The sequence below is a fragment of the Strix uralensis genome, chromosome 9 (genome assembly GCF_047716275.1).
Source record: "Strix uralensis isolate ZFMK-TIS-50842 chromosome 9, bStrUra1, whole genome shotgun sequence".
In the NCBI taxonomy this organism is placed as follows: Eukaryota; Metazoa; Chordata; class Aves; order Strigiformes; family Strigidae; genus Strix; species Strix uralensis.
Window position 1 is genome coordinate 29830201 of NC_133980.1, and position 18521 is coordinate 29848721.

An 18521-nucleotide genomic window follows, 5' to 3' on the forward strand; every position below is an offset into this window, starting at 1 on the left:
CCCCCCTCATCGCCCGCACAAGCTCTCCCGGGCTGCTGCAACACACTCTTGTACGTCTTTGTTCCCAAAAATACTTTATTTATAACAATATATCCATTATCTATAACATGATCCAAAAATACAGATATACATTTTTACTTTACATTCCTTTTTTTTTTTCTTAATAAAAAGATTTATATTCTCTTCCATTTACAAAGGGAACATAGATCTAATTCCTTTAAAAAATAGAACAATGGGGTTAAAGTCGTTTCACCTCCAGTTTGGACACTGCAATAAAGCTGAACCCCGCAGGGTATTCGGGTGCTTTGACAATCTTAGTGGAACATTCCTTTACGTGTATCACAGTCTTGTTCACTCCAGAAAAGTATATTTAACACTGTACATTCAAAAGTCAGGAGAAAGATTTAAATCCTTTCATAAGCAAAAATGAAGGCTACTGGTATTTCTGTCTATAAAGGAGTTTTAAAAAAATCTCTAAAGGCAGGTGTATGCGGCCAAGAGACGCTCCTGAGCCTGCCAAAGCCCCCGTGCTGGTATGTTCCCAGTGGGACAGTTTATTGCTGGTATCAGATATCCTGACATGAGAGATGTTATGTCGTAAAGAAGAGTATTTTGTACCTCACACTGTTCACAATTCCTAGCGAGCTATCTTTCCTTTTGAGGGCTGATGCCAGCTTCTAGAGCTTATTTTTCTTTTTGCTTTGCTGGTTAAAATGGAAAACATCTGTTCTTCTGAGCCCCGACAAGCACTTGCTAACAATTTTGTTGTCCTACCTGACCATGTTTTCTGAGCTGAGGGTGCTCAACTCATCCACAGCTGCCGTACTTCTGTACGGGCACGTTTCCAGCACGACCTCCAGGGAGGCGCAGTGGAATTCTGAGATTGTTTCAAATCGCATGCTTAATGTATGGTGATACCGCTACTAATAAAGCCTTAGGGGAAAAAAAAAAAAAAAAAGTTGTATATGATACCATTGAATGGAAGGGGAAAATAAAACCTGGAACGGCATCAACACTAGTCACTAGTCTTCAGGACGCAGTAACGCCCCTACGTTAATCCAGTGTAGCAGGTCAATGAGGTACAGGTCTCACTCCCTGGTTACTGAATTACAGGCTGGCTCATGAGGTATCACGAATAAATCTGCTCTCAAAAGAAAGAGGCAGAAATAAAAAAAAAAAAAAAAAAAAAAGAGGGCTGACTGTACTTCTAAGTTCAGGATTGCATGACTGTGCTTTTTCTCCTCCTTCCCTCCGCATTTAGTTTGTCTGCCTGCTTTGCGGGTGTTATTATAATGGCAACAATGACAAACGTGCGTCATCTTGTAAACATAACTGCAGCAATTTCATACACAACGTGCGGAGTGATGCAACGGAGCGAAGACACGTGCAACATCACAGTTTAAATGACAGGACCCTGGAGATGGGTTTGTTTGTTTTGGTTTTTTTTTTTTTTCCATAGCAGATGCAATAAATCAAAATGTTCACAGAAAAGCTGTCTCAGTATCAAGAGGTTTCTTCCATGTCAGTCTTGACATACCTGCAGCATCTACAAAGCCCAACAGAGCAAAGGAGGGAAGGAAAATTGGCAAGAGCTGTGTTCTACTTTCTTTCATTGCAAAACACAAGTAAGAGGGTTAGTATTACAGGGAAAAAACTTTTTTCTTTTGGAAACAGGTGCCAAAATCTGACTAGAAGTGGTTTTTTTTCTTCTGTATTGTTCATTCAGATTGCTTTTACAGCAGAACAAAAGCTTATCTGGAAGTTTCTTAATGCCTTTCCAGCAGTCTATACCAAGAGCTCGGCACAATGGTATGCAAAGTAGTACACAGCCCTGCACAGAGCTGCCATCAACACCCATCAGGGATCACAGCCAGCAAAGTTCATGAACCCTGGTGCCTACTGCTGCAGGGGGTTTTCGTTTGGGACGGCTTTTTTTTTTTTTTTTCCCCCCCCCTCCACCAGCAGAACCACCTTTCCCCACGACACCTTTTATTGTAGGCAGGTAAGCCCCATAATACAGGGGATGTATGTGAGGACAAGAGTTATCCCTGCTCTTCCCTCAACTTCTGCATCCACTGTAACTCAGAGGAAGGAAAAAAGACTTTTATTTTCCTACTCCTGGTTCTTCCCTTGCTGCAACTGACACCGTGACGACAGCAAGGATTCACATTCATAATCCGAAAGGCAGCTTAAAGAAGTCAAGAACATGCAAATGTGCCCCCCCCCCCCCCCTAAAAAAAGACACTAAGTAATTTTAAAACATTCCTGATGAATGGCCTTCTTCAATAGCAGTGCTTCACAGCAAATGCTATTCAAATCCCCCCACCAAACTACCCAGTGGCCTCCTTTATGCTTTCCCACAGCAACATGGGAATGTACACACCGTCCTCAGGGAACGTTCCCCTAAAGCTTGTTTGCCTGATTTACCCAGGTGCAACCCAGGCAAACACAAGTAACAAAAATGAGGCCTTCATCTTATTTTATGAATAAATCAGACCTTCTATCTCTGTAAGAATACTGTAGGTTTCATCTTCACAGTAATGTACTTAAAGGATCTTGAGAGAAATGGGAACAGCCAGGAAAGGTAACGCCCTCTCTCAATATTACTGTCACTAAGAAACACTGCTGGACAATTCCTTTGCTATTTAAAGGTTTTATCCCAAAAAGACAAACTTTTCCTAGCAGGTGAAAAGCCAAATGGTTTGCTTCTGTTAAGGTTCATGTGAATGGGAGGCTAGATCAAGTAAAATAAAGGCAGTGCAAAGGCAGACAGAAGAAACTCCCCAAAAGAGAAGGTTTGGATCTTACCTCTCTTCCACCCCTGCCAAAACTAAGCACAGTACTTGGCTTTGAGGAAGCCAACCCTGGAAACAGTTACCGAGTTTCCCTGTTCCTTTCCCTACTACAAAACTGCACAACAAATGGACTTCACACCTAAACAATGGAGCCTACTTCTTTCATGCAGGCTACACCGGAGCACATTCCTTCTCCTCCCTCACACCAAGCTCTAGGCCTAAACTGTTTCCATGATGGCAATGCACCATGCTGAAGATACAGGTATTTCATTCTCCTGCAATGCCTTACATGGTTTCACAGATTCCTATAAACTAGCAGAGACTACACAGCTACCGGCTGCCCTAGCACTTCATAGTAACACCAATTTCAGTGCTGTGCAAGTGTAACATAAATAAAATCCCCGTGGCAAATTCCCTCCCTCCCACAGCCATTTTCTTATGAAAGAACAGGAATTACAACTGGCCACTGGACAATTAAATATCATACCAGAAAAAGAAGGAGGGTAGTTTAAAAAAAAAAAAAAAAAAATCAAAGATAATATTGCAACACGAAGGAAGGAATATATTAAATTCTTCTTGCCTCAGAGGATGTATTCCCCTCCACTCCTTACTTCTTTTTCTTTCTTTCCTGAACACAACGAGGACAAAACCTACAGGGGAAAAAGAGGCAGTAATCAGTTCCTGAAATTAACAACACATAGCCCAAGAACTCTTTTTATTATTTGGGAACGAGTGGGTGGGAGGGTGGTTTAAAAGCAGCCAATTTAAGTAACTGCAACAATTCTCATGACACGCAGGAAGCCTGGGCAAATAGAAAAGAAACTGTACCAATCTGGGTGAGCAGAAGTGACAGATAGCACTAGAAGGCTTCCAGGGCTCATCAACCACTCACAGCTGTCATTCATATTATTTTATTCACCTAGAAGTTACTCCAAGTAACTTCTCCAAGTTTGTCACACGAGCTTCCTCTACAGGCAAAAGAAAAAAGCTGCGTTCCCCCAATTCCTTCCTTCCTCTCCCTCCAATGACTGCAGTTCACTTTCACTTAAGCTCGTTTCTGATAAGCATCCTACTAGATGAGAGCTGTCCATTAAACAGAACAAGCCTATAATTCTTTTCAAGATGAGCACATACATAAGCAAAAGCTAGAGCAGTCTTCAAATTTTGCTTCCAGAAGTGAAAAAAATAAATACATCTCTGCTCAATTTTAACCACAGCCACAACCACACAATACAGCAGGCCCGAGATGAATACATTTACAGAGGCCTCAGATCAAACGCAATTATAATGCAATTTTGCATATGCCCGCGTCCTTGTTTTGCTCCCACCACAATCTAAGACTCATGTGGAAGTAGACTTTAGGAAGAAGGTTCCCCTTGTACCTTCTACCTTCACACAAACACAATCCCAAACCATGGAGGATGCAAACCCTTTGCTGACAAGAGCAAAACTCCTCTGTCAGGAAGGGTCACAGTGGAGTTTTAATTGTTATTGTGATTATTTTTCAGGCAGATTGTAGCCTGATAAAAATCAAAGCGCTGTATGTTGTCATACTTACCATTTCCCTTTTGGTTTGGTGGTGAGGTCCACACAAGCAAAGTGGAACCATTCAATTGGGCACTGCAAAACAGAAAGGAAAAACCCACAGAGGAGATGCTTTGTGTCTCACAAGTGTTACTTTCATTTTGTATAATCTAAAACAGCAAGTACCCCTCCCTCAGATTTCAGTGTTGTGATATAGTGAACATCTGAAAATAAATAATCTCCAGTGCTTACATCTGGGTTGTCACAGCCAATCATTTCTCCGTAGGACACCTGGTGACACAAGCAGTAGGTAGGCTCGTTGGGGTCCACTGGCATGTCCAGGACATCCGACGGATGCACCGACAGGATGGTATCAGCAAACTCAGATCTGTGGACAAGGACAGATTGAGGACAAAACACTTTTCAGTTGCAGGCAACACCATTTTTCCAGGATCTAAATCCCACTTGGGAAAATTGGTTTTTAACAGTATCTTCCCTAAAATACAGGGACCTTGCTATAGAGTTTAGATTACATTACCACATATTATCCAATGATTAAAACGATAAGGTAGGTTTGATCAAACACAAAACATGAGGTTGACTATAAGGGACTAAGAGAACAATTTGTAGATGCCACGACCACAGGAACAAAAATAATGTACAGATCACTTCTGCCTGTGGACAGAAGAATCTGATTTTTTTCCCCCCAACCTATTTTAATACACATACTTTTCTTGTTGTCAGGTACGAGAGAACCCTCTTGCTCTGACAGGAATGTATTAAGTTGACATGTCAGTAATGGTCAATGGAAACCATTTTTAGTTTTCTGCCCCTCCATTTAGCCAACTGAAAATATCAGAATTATCAGAGCCCCTTTAGTACGAGTCATATCCCAGGGAGCAGACACGCTTTCTTCCTTGCTTCACAAAACTGTATCACATTATTCAAGATTTAGGACACCATTCTTTGAAAACAACCCCCCCCAATTGTCCAAGATCTCTAGAACAACAATACAACATCAGTTTTTGTCCTGATGAGCAAGTGTTACTTTTTACAATCAAGACCAGAAGCAACCGTTAAAAATAGCTGCATGACAAAAATCACAGCTATTTCCTCCCAGCTTGCCAACAGCAACAGAGAGGCAGATCTTGTCCTTCCAGTCCGAGGGCATTCCAAGCATGCTGAGCTTCCACATGCCAACCAAGGAGTTAATTAACAAATCTGACTTGTCCTAAGCAGGACACTAACGAAATGGACTAAGAGCAGAACACTCTAACACCACTCACCATCCAGACAGGAGTCACAAATAGGGTAACATGAGCTTGTGGAAAATTCATGAAGTGTCAAGCCAAAGTCACCAGAGCTGTGACTGGGTATGCCTTACCCTCCTTTGAGTTTCTTTTTCTTTGGTGTATCTTCTTCAGATGTTCGCCTGCCTCGGCCGCGAGAGCCTCTTTTGTCTTTCTGACTTCGTCCCTCTATAAAGGAAAAATACAAATACCATCATTTCAACCTATACTCCAATACCAGAAACATCTCCACGTTTAACTTCTGATGCATTTATTGTTTTGAAAACGCTATTTCATACGTAACTGAACATGAATACTGCTTCTGAAATACATTTTTATGCCACAAACGCACCAAACTGGCAAGCAGTACAACTGGGCACCAAACTCTTGCGTTCACAGTTTTGGCAATTAAATCACTACAATACAGTGTTAGCCCATATTGTTGCACAAAATATAAATGGCATCGTATTTAATTAGACATGTTGTAATATTCTTTTTTTTTTTAAATCTCAGTATATTTTAACCACTCAGCCCGTTAACCGGTTACTCAGTAACTAACATTTATCTCCACACCCCTGATCTTACCCCTTATTTCATAGTTCAAAGGCATAAAGCTATGCTGCTGTTAACCATGCTCAAATTTCACTGTAATCATATGAGACCTCTGGTACACATTACAGAAACTGGTACCTTCCTTTAACTCCTAAATTCTCCTGCTGTTCTCAGTATGATTAGTATTCAAATTCTGGTAAAAGGAGGAAAATAGGCAAATCTACTCTCCTCAAGAAGAGCTGAGAACTTAGTAAAAGATCAAGCCTAAAACTAAGACTGTTACACTCAAAAGCTGTAAGAACATCAGTTCGGTTTTGTCACAGTTAGTTCCCCCTCAGCCAGTAGCCTCCTTACAACCAGTAACTGTGGGCCACCTCAGGATGATCTGGCCAGCAGAGGCAGTAAGTTAGACCCCAGCATTAGATTCACCTGTTTATTGCCCACCAGAGCACTGTAAATATTTGAAGAGCATTAAAAACAAGTAGAGAAGTACACCATAGTGTACTACTTTTCTTCCTCCAGAATTAACAGACTGCTTTGTATCTTAGCCTTTCTGGTTAGATATGGTTAGTGCTGGAAAGGCTGTCAACTGTATAAAATTTACACACTTTTCAGGCTTCGAGATCCAGGGTTTTCAAAGTCACTGCCTTCCAGTTTATCTTTCAGATCTGCTTCAAATCGTGCCAAGTCTGCATCCAGCCGGCGGATATGCTTATCCACCTGCACAGAAGAGGAAACCACAAACTGAATTTAAAAAAAAAAAAAAAAAAAAAATCCCCCAACGAACACAGGAAGGTCTAATTACTTGGCTCTTATCAGCATGAACAGGAGTACACTACTTCAGAGCAAGGCACAAGAGGGGTACCAAACGGGAAAAAGGGAAATGGTACACACAAAGGGAATTAAGGCGGAGAGAAAAAGAAAACAGGCAAAAGCAAGAGGACCCAATCCCTCAACAGACAAGGAGAAAGGAAGGAAAAAGGAGTTGGTATAAAGGAGAGTCAAAGCAACTCAGGCTAATGGTTTGCAGAACAAAAGAAGACAACGAGAGATATTAAAAATAATTGTTTTCTCCCTGCAATTTTCAAAATACATTATTCAACTACTGTCCATGGAATGTGTTGAGCAGGTAACTGTTTTTTCTGGTATTCTACTAGCACTCTATTCGAAGAAATTTAGTAATAAATACAGTCTTCTGTTGACTATCTCGAATATCAAGTCAATACACATTAAGTAAGTACATTGTACTACCCTGGTTGCAATAATGTGGCTGACAGAACAGAGACATAGCAAAGGTATTTTAAGCCACCCCTCACCAAACTGTGTTGCTGCAGTAGCTAGTTCTCAAAGTAGTTACCTAGGCCACTTTTCAGTTCCTGTGAAATAATTTCCTTTTCTGCAGTATTTGATGCCAATAAAACGTACTGCAGCTGCAGAGGTAGCAGAACCCAAAGCATCTCTAGAAACTGGACAAAACACACTAAGCACAGCCAAAAGGATTCCCCTCGCTCAAGTTTTATCTGGGCTATAAAATACAGAGATAAGAATTATTCAAGGGACAGCTAAACAGACGCAGGTGTAGGGGCAGAAGAAGAAAAAAGTGGTAAGCTGCATCTTAAGAAATGAGACTTTTCCCACCACATCCATCCAAGAAAGTCTGGAGTCCAATATACAACCAGAATGGTGGCGCTGACAGGGCTGCTTTCCTCTGTCACTCGGAAACCAAGGTAATTGAGCAGGTTTTCTTCCATTCCTCCACAATATAGTATTGAAGTTGACTTAAAAAAAATGTTGCTTACAGCTAAGACCAGCCCTAAATAAATTATCGTGTGACAGGGGAGCTGCCAGGGAGAAGGGTAAATTAGCTGGTATTGTTACACAGCAGACAGGTACAACCGATCAAGCAATCTCCAAGTGGGCTAAACTTATTTAACTCTTCACCACAAGAGAAGTCTGCTTGACACAAAACCTGGTAACACAAGAGGAGGCTTTTGGGGGACGGCAAGAGTAAGAAAAATAAGCTTGAGGACTAGTAATTTGTTTCAGTAAGATATTTAAGCAAAACCATAAATATGTCAGGGAAAATGAACACTGTGGAAGCGTCTTCCACATCCACCAGCCGCCCCATTCCAGAGCACGACCATTTTTACACAAGGCTCCCTGGTAGTGATCCTCACCATCTCGTATGTCTGCATGGCCAGCTGCACTTTATCATCGCTGTACTCTTTACATTTGCTGTAGGCACTTTGGATTTTCTTCAGGTGTTCCACTCGCTCCTCGGGTAACATGTTCTTCACTGATTCAATGTATTCTGCTGCAAGACTGTCAATTTCTGCTTTCTTATCTGAAAAGCAAAGTATATACACGTGAGAAAGCTCTCTGCCAAAGCAAGTATTTTTTCCTTCTACCTTTTCATGGTATTTAGAAGACCTTTCCTGACAGTTTTTGGACTTGCCCCGATTCCTTAACGTATTTACCTTTCTTAAAAAAAAGTTAAAGGTATTTACTCTTCAACACTTGCAGTGTGATTCTGATTTCTCAAGTGTTTTACAGTTAATTCAGAGGAGGGTCTCACAGTTAAGATCACAAACTGAACTCATGGGTACACAAACTTCAACCTCTCTTCCCACACACAGAAGACTGTATTTGCTGCACAGCTGTTTCCCGTTCTGATGGTACAAATTGAAAATCATTAATGTGCAACCAGATTCCAACACAAACCTCAAAAGAAAAGAAAAAAAAAATTGGTCTCGCAAGACACACAGCAATCTACAACTCAGTAGATGTGGAAGTATGTGCAAGTAAGGCCATCCACGGTGCCATCGGGTACAGAAATCACACAGCTACAAATTCACATGCGACTGCTGAAAAAAAAAATCTAGTTTCGTGAGCTGTAGCCCTCACAGAAAGGAAACAAACGCTGCACAGCACTCAGGTCGAGAAAAGGACAAGTGGTAGAAGGGAGACACGGCCTCTACAGCAATTTCCACAGGACTCTTCCCATCCTTCAGGTCGAGGCTCTCTACCAGACTGTGCTTATTGAAATACCTGAACACACCTTCTGTTCTCTGATCCAACTCCCGCATCAGCTGGAAGTTCCTTTGCAGCTCGCAGGGCAGGTTTTCGATACCTGGAACACAGAGGCCAAGAAATACCTCATGTACCTGTTTACACAGGCCTGTCCTCCTCACAGCACCCACCCCTCCTTTGACAGGGAACACCGAGCCGCCTCGGCAGAGCCGCACGCCACACCGCCTCACGGGGGCAGCTAAACGTACCCGGGCGGAGAGGTGCGCCCAACGCCGAGGAACAGAGCGGCGGGACCGGCACAGCCGACCGTGACCTCGCAGCCGGCCATCGCCTCGCAGCCCCTCTCTCCCCGGCGCGCAGCGATGACGCAAGCGGCGGCGGCGGCTGATGACGCAGCGCGGCACCGCCCCCCCTCCACCCAGCCCGTGGCGCAGTTCTAATTCCCGCGCCGCCGCCGCCGCCGCCGCCCCCGGCCCGGCCGCCGCCGCTCCCCCCCCCCCGGCTCCGCCGCCCCCCCGCCTTCCCCGCCAGAGCCGCGCCCCGCGCTCACTGTCCAGGTAGTGCTCCAGGTACATGGCGGTCGCCATCTTGCGGCCCGCGCCCCGCCGCCGCCGCCGCTTCCCGCCGCCTGCCGGGCCCGCATGACGAGGGCCGTGGCCCCGGCCTCATCCCATATTCATAGTCCTCTCGGTGCCCATTGGCCACCGGGGACGCTCCTGTTGCATATTCATGAGGGGCGGGGCGGGAGGGGGCGGGGCCTCCTTTCCCGCCTCCCGGGAGGACCTCGGCGCCTCTGTGCCCTTCCGACGCCTAGAGCGGCCCGGGGGCGCTCGCCGGGATTGGCCGGGCAGTGGCGGAAGGGGCGGGGCGGCGGCAGCGCGCGCGATGGCGGGCCGGCGCGGGGCGCTGATCGTGCTGGAGGGGGTGGACCGCGCCGGGAAGAGCACGCAGGGCCGCCGGCTGGTGGAGGCGCTGCGGGCCGACGGCCACCGCGCCGACCTCCTCCGCTTCCCGGGTACGGGACCTGCCGACACCCGGAGGAAACGGGGAGGGGGGAGGGAGTCCCACTAGGCCGGGGCCGCGGCGCCCGGTGTGCCCCCGGGGGCGGGAGCGCCATCCGAGGGCTCTCGTGGCACACCCGGCCCCTCACCCCCACCCTCGGACAGACCGACCTCCTCCTAGCCCGTGACAGGCGGACAGACCCCCATCCCCGGACGGACCGACCTCTTCCCACCCGTGACAGATTGGCACCCATCCTCTCATGGCCCGGCCTCCTCCCACCCGTGACAGACGGACACCCCCCCCCTCAGATAGACCAAATTCCTCCTGCCCGTGACAGACGGATAAACCCCAGCCCTGGACAGACCGACCTCCTCCCACCAGGGGCAGACTGACCTCATCCCAACCGTGACAGGCAGATAGACCCCAGCCCTGGACAGACCAACCTCCCACCCGTGACAGACACACTGACATGCCCCCCCCCCCCCCAGGACAGACACCCCTTTGGCAAGAACAGCTTGGGGCAGCATTTGTTCCTTTTCCCCTTTTTTCCTACAGAGAGAACAACGGAGATTGGGCGTCTGATCGGCTCCTACCTGGTGAAGGAGAAGAACCTGGAGGACCACACCATTCACCTGCTCTTCTCCGCTAACCGCTGGGAACACGTGTAAAGATAATATTTGTTAAGTTGTAAAAGAAAAACACATGGCGTTGAATCCTCCCGGGTTTTAGCTTGCAGTGAATACAGTAGGTGTGAGAGTACGAGCCTGTTTAGCAAGGGAAACATGCCTGGAAGCAATGTCTCAAGGACTCTCACAGTTTTGGATTTAATCTTAGATCAAATCCCATGGTTTGGGGTGTTTTTGGGGTTTTTTAAATCATAGGTACGATATTTCCAATCCCTGTGCTGTACTGGATTCAAGAATTGGGGAGCTGAGACTGTACCAGCCTAGACTGCGAGTTTACTTTCTTTCCTGAATGAAGAGACCTTGCTTTGCAAGGAAATCCATGTGAGTGACAGAGTGGTTAAGGAATCGTGTCCAAACTTGCCCTCTAGCCAAAGGCTGCATTCAGCCGTAAGTGGCTGTCCTTGCTTTTGGCCCCTGAGTCTTTGTGTGTGGAGCTAGGGAAATCAGTGTCAGCTGTTGTTTTTACCTGGAAATCTATATTGCAAAATGTTTTAATTTTAATAAAAAAGCTTTGCCAATTCTGCTGTAGTGGTGGTGCCCAGCAAACTAGGAAAGCATAAGGCAGATGAGTGAGCTGTAATAAGAAATGTCATTGTAATGAATAAAGAATGCTTTTATCTGACTGAGGCAGAGCGTATCACAAATCTGCTGCACTGCTTAAAAAAGGAAGAGGACTAAGCTGTTCATGTCTGATTATAGTTCATCTGTGATCTTGCCTGTAAGCCATGGAGCTGCCTAGAGCAGGGATAGGCCTTGGGGCACCCTGAATTTTGGAGTCTTGAAAGGATATTTGTTTCATGTCTGTTAGAGGACAGAATACAAATAGCTATTTATATGTGATCAGCGTTGCAGATAACCCTGACACTGCTAACGATCACTGTAACGATGATTAATAGAGAATCACTGACCTCATGAGCCATCTTAGATGAACTCCTTTCATTTGTATTGCTATAAAGGAGTGTAATTTTATTTTTTTTTTTCTCCCACATGGTTTTCAGACCATTGATGAAAGAGAAACTACATCAAGGGATCACACTTGTGGTTGACAGATACGCCTTCTCTGGAGTGGCCTTCACAAGCGCCAAAGAGGTGAGTGAGAACTACGGCAGCCCCTGTCCCTCTCTGCATTTGGGAAGGCAGCTCCAGTTAGAGGCCTGATACAGAGGTTGGCATGCATGGCCCAGGCTCCTGCTCTGGGGAAATGAGAATTGAAATGGAGGGGTGGAAGTTCCCGCTCAGGTATTGACGTGGTCGGTTTGCCTAGGTCTACCACTTCCCCAGGAAGAGCAGAGAAACTCATTTGGTTACTTTTTATAAATCTGGACAGACTGCTGGCTGTGGGGAAGCCGGCCTGTTTGACTCTGGAGAATGATTTTGCGAGTTTATTTGAGATTCTCCACACTTGCCCTGGCTGCTGGCCCATAAATTTGCAAAGAATAAAAGAATGGTGCATGTTGGAAGGGACCTGTGGAAGTCACAAAGCCCAGCCTCCTGCTCAAGAGTAGGTCCAATGTCAAGCAGGCTGCTTGGGGCCACATCCAGCCAAGGTTTGAGTATCTCCAGGGATGTAAATGCACAACCTTTCTGGGCTCTTCTTTCAGTGTTTGCTCACCTTCATAGTAAACATTATTTTCTTCATTCCTGAATTTCTCACATTCCCACTTGTGCCTTTTGGCCTGTTCCTGTCTGCTTTCAAGTCAAGTCAGCTCTCTCAGCCTTTCTTTGGGTCATTCTACACACCTATAAGATCCTCCCGAGCTGTGCTCTGAGGAGGCTGTCCTGGAAGATCAGCCAGCTCTCCTGTGTCTCTTTGCCTTCCACATGAGTTTCCCTGGGCATCCTACTAAGGGGTCCCTAATAAATCTGCCCTCCTGAAGTCCATGCTGGCAATTCTGTTTGTCTTGTTGACTCCTCTCCAGATTTTAAACCACTGTCTTGTGTTCTCTGCAGCCAGGGCTGCCCTTGACCTTCACATCTTTGACCAGTTCTTTCTTGTCACCTCCCCTCACGGGCTTATCAATCACCGTGTCAAGAATTCCTTCAGCACACTCCAGAAACCTGGATTGCTTGTGCCCAGCAGATAGGGAGGTGGTTGAGATCCTCCATGAGTACCCGGACCTGCAGTTGTGATCCTTCTTCCAGCTGCCTAAAGAATGTTCATCAACTTCCTCTCTAACCAGGCAGTCTGTACCAGGCCCCACCCCAACATCTCCCGTCTTACTCTGCCCCAGTTTTGCTGCTTTCAGGGGAGCTTCCATTACCGTATCATCCCCCAGACATTTCCTCCTGGCCTCCCACCTTCAGCTCTCTACAGATTGCAAACATTCCCCTGACATTTAAAGCTTAGCCAGCCTGTTTGCACAGACACTCTTGTCCCACTTCATCAGATGCATCCCATTCCTGCTCAGTAGCCACCGATCCTCAGAGTGTCCTGTGGTCACAGAAGCTGCAACACCAGCTGTGCAGCTGAGAGTTGACCTACACTCATTCCTGTCCAAGCCCTTCCCCGCTTCCTTGAAGCACTGAGTTGATTCTGGGTCCCCATGTGCTGCACCCTCCCCTCCAGAGCCCGCAGTCACTCTTGATACATTTAAGATCACCCTGGTCATCGCTGGTGCCCGTGTGGATGAGCAGTAAGCGGACTCAGCGGTCTCTCCACAACATCATGGATCCGTGTGCCCTGATGGAAGCCTTCAAATCTGACAACAAGATCCAAGAGTTGGAAAGCTTCGTGTCTGGGCTGAAATTCCTGAATAGGGTGGGCATTTTTCTGAAAAGGAGCCTCCATGGGCTCGCAGAAGATTCACACTAAAACTGTATGATGTTTTGGACTGATAACAGCTGTATGGAGGCTCAAAATATGACTTGGTATTTAGCTCTGCAGAAAATGTTAAAATCTTTAGCTCTGTCCAACTTAAATGAGCATGAGGGGTGCACAGCACATAGCAAAACCTGGCCCCCCAAAATTACCAGGACTGAATTCCCACGTGATAAGCCTTTTCAGTTTGTAGCCTGTGCTTAGTGTTTCAAGCTGCATTTCTTCTCTTCTCTGGCTGCTCCTTTCCTACCCCCCCTCTCCAGCTAACCTGATTCTTTCCCTTCTTCACATTCCTTTCTTTCACCTCAAACTTGGTTGTCTTTGTTTGGGACAGAACTTCTGCCTGGACTGGTGCAAACAGCCTGACGTTGGACTCCCAAAGCCCGATGTGATTCTGTTTCTTCATTTAAGCCCGGAAGAAGCAGCGGAACGAGGGAACTTTGGAAATGAACGTTATGAGAACAGCTCCTTCCAAGAGAAGGTTCTGCAGTCCTTCTATCATCTGATGAAGGACAAGACATTAAACTGGAAGGTGAGGAAATAACCCTAAAGGGGCCTGTCACAGATGAGCATGGGGATCTCTTGTGAGAGCTCCCGAATTGTGCCCATCGTCCCTCCTTCCTGCTCCCGGTTGGGGGGACACACTGGGGATCAGCCATGGCCACTCTACTCTATGGCAGAGAGGGCAATTCCCTGCTCCAAGTCACCCTATGGGGCCCTGTTGGGGTAGAGGGAAGACATTTGGTTGATTTGTTTTCCAAAAGAGCTTTCTGGAAATCATTCTCTTTCTTAAAAGACAAACTGACAAACCTGGGTAAAAAGCAGTGGGACGCACCCATGCTCTTCCCTGCCTGTTTCCTTGGCGTCCTGCAGCACCTGCCAAGGATTCTGGAATCCCTCCAACACCTTCCTTCTCACAGGGCCAGTTTCCATCAGCATTTGCTGTCTTAATGCTACCAGAAGTCTCTCTAAATACGTGATCTTTTTTGTTCCACGCTGCTGCATCACTTTTCCTTCTTGTTCATCCCTTGGAGCTGTTTGCAGAGGACTGCACAGCCTTATCCCAGAAGAGGAAGCGTTCCCCATTTATCCTGGGTGTAGATCATCTAGGCTGAGGTTTTCTGGTGGGGGCATCCTTTTTACCATCCCCATCACCCTGTCAGTGCTCGATCATGAGGTATGGGCAGCATCTTCTGTTTATTCTGTAGCTTTCATGCAGACACAGGTTATGGATACTAGTCACCAGAAGCTGGAGATGTACACAGATTTGCCAAATGAGCAGACTGTAAGGTAAAAGTAATTCTTCACTGCCTGTTTCAGGTAAACATGATTCTCTAGGAGTTTTTGTGTACTATTGGAACCTGAAGGACCTAAATGTATAACAATCACCAAACTAGGACTTTTATTCCAGTAAATGTTATGCTAGCAAATTACCTTCCCTACGTCACAAAGACTGGAAAAATAAGCTGACAGAAAGCACGTAGCATAGCACAAAACCCAAAATAATTCATTAAACAAAAATAAGCACGCTGTCATATGAGACAATATGGAACTTGTGTATAGTCTGTAAACTGATTTTTCCAGAGATTCCAGCAGTGGACCACACATCTCTTACTACATGTCTTCTGTTATTTCTTTTGTTTCCTATCCATTGCTTGAAAGGAGTTTTCACTTAAAGGAACACATCTGTTTAAAATATCCCAAAGCACACAACTGTCAAACAGATAAATATCAGAATAGATGATGAAGAGGTGTCTCTGAAATGATGATGAAAATCTAGTTTCAGTACACATTAAAAGTGTAGTTAGCATTCCTGTTTCTTTGCCCCTCAGTATCAGATAGAATAACAGACATCAAACATTGCCAGAGAACTGTTTAGTCCAAGGCCTGGAGTGCAGCTCAGTACCATTGGTTACCCAAATAAATAGAGATCAGCAAGCTGCTTGAGGATATTGTGTGAGCACAAAGGTGGGGTGCTGGCTGTGCTGTGAAATGAAAAGGCTACCATTTAATCATGAAGTCTATTTATTGCATATCCTCGCAGCCTGCTCGTTCTCAGCAAGCAATGTTGTGTGGGCCAGTATTGTATAGATCACTCTGATAAAGCTGCACCTCTCTACATCTTCTCACCAAATCCTTTCCTCGCCTTGGTCATGCCCTCAACCCCAAGGAGGCGATGCTGCTGTTCTTTAAACATCAGCCTGAGGAACACAGCTTTGTATAGCTCTACCACCTCAGCTTGCACTATTTAAAAAAATCTGAAACTGGAACATCATATGATGGATTTTTAGAGGTTCCTACCATTGTGGGTGGAGTTTATTTTGAAGGACTGATGTTTCTGGGAGATGGCAGTACAGGATGAAGAACGTTTACCTGCCTTTATGTTACATGCCCCAAATACTGTCAACAAGCAACATGCCGCAGCAGCAGTTTGTTTCCCTTCATCCAGCCCCACATCTACTTCTTAAATGTCTATTCCTACATAAAATAGGTTTTTCCAATTCCACTCCAGAAGCAGGGCAGAGGAGGTGTAATTAGCTCATTTCACTGCTCATGAATAGTAACAATGTTGAGTAAAGAGGGAAGCAGAGATAACAACAAGGTTTTTCTCATTTGGTGGTGTTAATTGAGGAACACATTTCTGTATTTTTTGTCTTGGAAACAGACAATGGATGCTTCAAAGAGCATAGAAGACTTGCACAGAGAAATCAAGTCCATTGCAGAGGAAACCATGCAGGAGGTTCAGAATAAACCTTTGGGAGAACTCTGGAAATAAAACTTCATACAGGTTATTCTTTTAGACCTAAGGGAGAAAACACCTCTTGGATCTTCCTCGCTTGGATGACTCCCCTACATCACCTTCCAGTAACCACAGCTTTGATGGCATGTATTCTGGGTCCAGCATGGTGTTGATGCCCTTGTGATTTTTATCTGGTCCTCCCCTCCATCCTGCATAGTCCCTTCTGTATTTTATAAATGAACATGCGATGAGCACGTAACAAATTCTTTATAAAAACCTCCCTGCTTTGAGCAGGAGCTCTTGTTCTAGCACCAGTCCTGTAGCACAGATGTGGGTATGAAACCCAGGGCTGCCCCTGGACACAGACAGCAGCAACAGGCAGGCAACACCCTTCCCAGTTTCAGGGAACTGCCATGTTTCTGCTTCTTCTGCCTCTCTAGGAAATGCATCCCCTATGCTGAAACCAGTTTGTAGAGGGCTTGCTAATAAATTATTCTTTTAAACATTTTGTGCAGGGGATTTTTTTTTTTTTTTTCAGTATGATCATTTATCTCCCAGAAGGATATATGGTGGTGTGGTTCAGGCACTAAATCCAGGGAGAGGAGTTTGCTAGAGCTGTGGAATGAGGGGAGGGATGAATTCAAGTCTGGTCCTCAGGTTCAGTAACAACAATACAGAAACTGAACTGGTATGAGCAGGTACGAGTCTGAAATAGATTTATTAGCTCATAGCAAGGCTAGTTTGAAGGGTGAGTGGCACATAAATTATTTTAGACTGGTCAAATTACTCCTGCAGCCAAGATCAGAGGAGCAGTCACCTGTGACTGCTACACAGACCTCAGTGCAATTTAAACAGCCTGGCACAGGCTGCCAGACCAGATCAGCTATGAATTCTCCTAAGTCATCATCATGACCACCAAACTACAATAAATTGGAATGTTAAATCAAGTCATTTTCAAGGTGCACTAGGATATGGGGATGACCAGGAGAGTTAACATCTCTATCTGCTGGACAGTTAACTCGCCTTCTAGCAGTGTGGACTGGACTGTCTCCAAACTGGCCATACAGAGACTAAATCCTGCTCTAACTCTGAGAGAGGCAGATTGAACTGATCCACTAGCAGGGAGAGGAAGATAAATGTTTAAAACAAAATTACTAACGCAAGCATCTGCTGAAATAGAAAAACCGCTGCCTTCTCTCTACAGCTGCACAGCACCTGGTAGCAGAAACACTCCTTGTGAAGGAGGTGAGCACCTGTAACGCTGAATCAGGCCCTTCCAGCAACACTGGAAGAAGATCACACACAGAGAAGTAATATAATTCATATTAGCTTTAAGCTTCTGACTAAAGCCAGAAACACCTGTTAAAGATCTAATAAAGCTGAGCTTAGCTCTGTTATTTGGGCTGCATTAACACTCAGGTAAAATCTTGTCTGGCTGAGCTGTCCTTAACCATAAAAGCACGAACATGAAACAAGTAGTAACTCTTCTTGTGTACAAATCAAGAGGGAGATGCATCCTGAGTGACTAGCTCTCAACAAAAGGGCCTGCCAATGGCAACAGCTTTCCGGCTCAAGCACTGTGTCCTGCTGTTGCAGGAAAAATGATTATTGAATTGACTACGCTTACTTCTGTAACATTTACTACTGCAGAGCTGGTGTTTCAAAGGCTAGCTGGAAACTGGTGCTACAAAAAGCTATCAGTTAAATAAACAGTAAAGAAACAAGTTTCACTTTCCACCTACCAATGCAAAAACTTCTGAGCTTCTGCCTGGCTCTTTCCCCTCTACCTCAAAAGCACACATAGAGACTCACCAAAAAAACATGTCCCGTGTCAGAAGGGCTTGTGTTGTTTTAGAAGCAGAGAGATGCTGTGCTGCTTAAAATTCAAGTAGCAGAATTGCTATGGAAGTGTTTTTTCCTTTTCTGCCAACACGTCTGCAGGTGCTCACCCTCTGGCAGACCCAAGCAGCCAGCCTGTTCTGTCAGATACACCAAAAGGAAGATAAAGTCACTGCTGCACAGTTCAACTTTTGCTTCCATCTGCCTTCGTTGCCCTAAGAGGGTAAAAACTGCAGTCACTCTGAC

General features: G+C 45.4%; 2 protein-coding genes across 6 annotated transcripts; one reads left to right on the forward strand and one right to left on the reverse strand.

Moving 5' to 3' along the window:
- Window positions 1-55: 55 nt before the first annotated feature.
- ING5 (inhibitor of growth family member 5) lies at window positions 56-9848 on the reverse strand. 3 transcript variants are annotated; one of them, XM_074878072.1, is made up of 9 exons: window positions 9741-9848; window positions 9219-9290; window positions 8338-8504; window positions 6769-6880; window positions 5704-5797; window positions 4572-4707; window positions 4354-4415; window positions 3376-3445; window positions 56-1546 (listed from the first exon to the last, which is right to left on the reverse strand). In XM_074878072.1, exons 1-8 carry the CDS (start codon window positions 9775-9777, stop codon window positions 3403-3405), a joined length of 723 nt encoding a protein of 240 aa, XP_074734173.1. In that variant the 5' UTR covers window positions 9778-9848; the 3' UTR covers window positions 56-1546; window positions 3376-3402. The 3 variants fall into 3 exon arrangements, with proteins under 3 accessions (XP_074734173.1, XP_074734172.1, XP_074734174.1); XM_074878071.1 differs by having other exon boundaries at window positions 56-3445; XM_074878073.1 differs by lacking the exon at window positions 9741-9848 and adding an exon at window positions 9439-9633 and having other exon boundaries at window positions 56-3445.
- A 17-nt stretch (window positions 9849-9865) lies between these two features.
- Window positions 9866-16939, forward strand: DTYMK (deoxythymidylate kinase). Of its 3 annotated transcripts, none has more exons than XR_012630050.1 (6): window positions 9866-10205; window positions 10748-10856; window positions 11877-11967; window positions 14031-14228; window positions 14731-14873; window positions 16362-16939. XR_012630050.1 is itself a non-coding variant. In XM_074878069.1 (6 exons), exons 1-5 carry the CDS (start codon window positions 9920-9922, stop codon window positions 14983-14985), a joined length of 765 nt encoding a protein of 254 aa, XP_074734170.1. In that variant the 5' UTR covers window positions 9866-9919; the 3' UTR covers window position 14986; window positions 16362-16939. The 3 variants fall into 3 exon arrangements, 2 of the variants coding, with proteins under 2 accessions (XP_074734170.1, XP_074734169.1); XM_074878069.1 differs by lacking the exon at window positions 14731-14873 and adding an exon at window positions 14905-14986; XM_074878068.1 differs by lacking the exon at window positions 14731-14873.
- Window positions 16940-18521: the final 1582 nt, after the last annotated feature.

Excerpts from the sequence above, each read along its gene's own strand:
- ING5 (XM_074878072.1), bottom strand. The coding sequence starts at position 9,777 with ATGGCGACCGCCATGTACCTGGAGCACTACCTGGACA. Across the intron at positions 5,798-6,768 it reads TGGATCTCGAAGCCTGAAAA|AGGGACGAAGTCAGAAAGAC; the intron begins GTGTGTAAATTT and ends TTTCCTTTATAG. Across the intron at positions 4,416-4,571 it reads TTGGCTGTGACAACCCAGAT|TGCCCAATTGAATGGTTCCA; the intron begins GTAAGCACTGGA and ends TCTGTTTTGCAG.
- DTYMK (XM_074878068.1), top strand. The coding sequence starts at position 9,920 with ATGAGGGGCGGGGCGGGAGGGGGCGGGGCCTCCTTTCCCGCCTCCCGG. Across the intron at positions 11,968-14,030 it reads CCTTCACAAGCGCCAAAGAG|AACTTCTGCCTGGACTGGTG; the intron begins GTGAGTGAGAAC and ends TGTTTGGGACAG. Across the intron at positions 14,229-16,361 it reads ACAAGACATTAAACTGGAAG|ACAATGGATGCTTCAAAGAG; the intron begins GTGAGGAAATAA and ends TCTTGGAAACAG.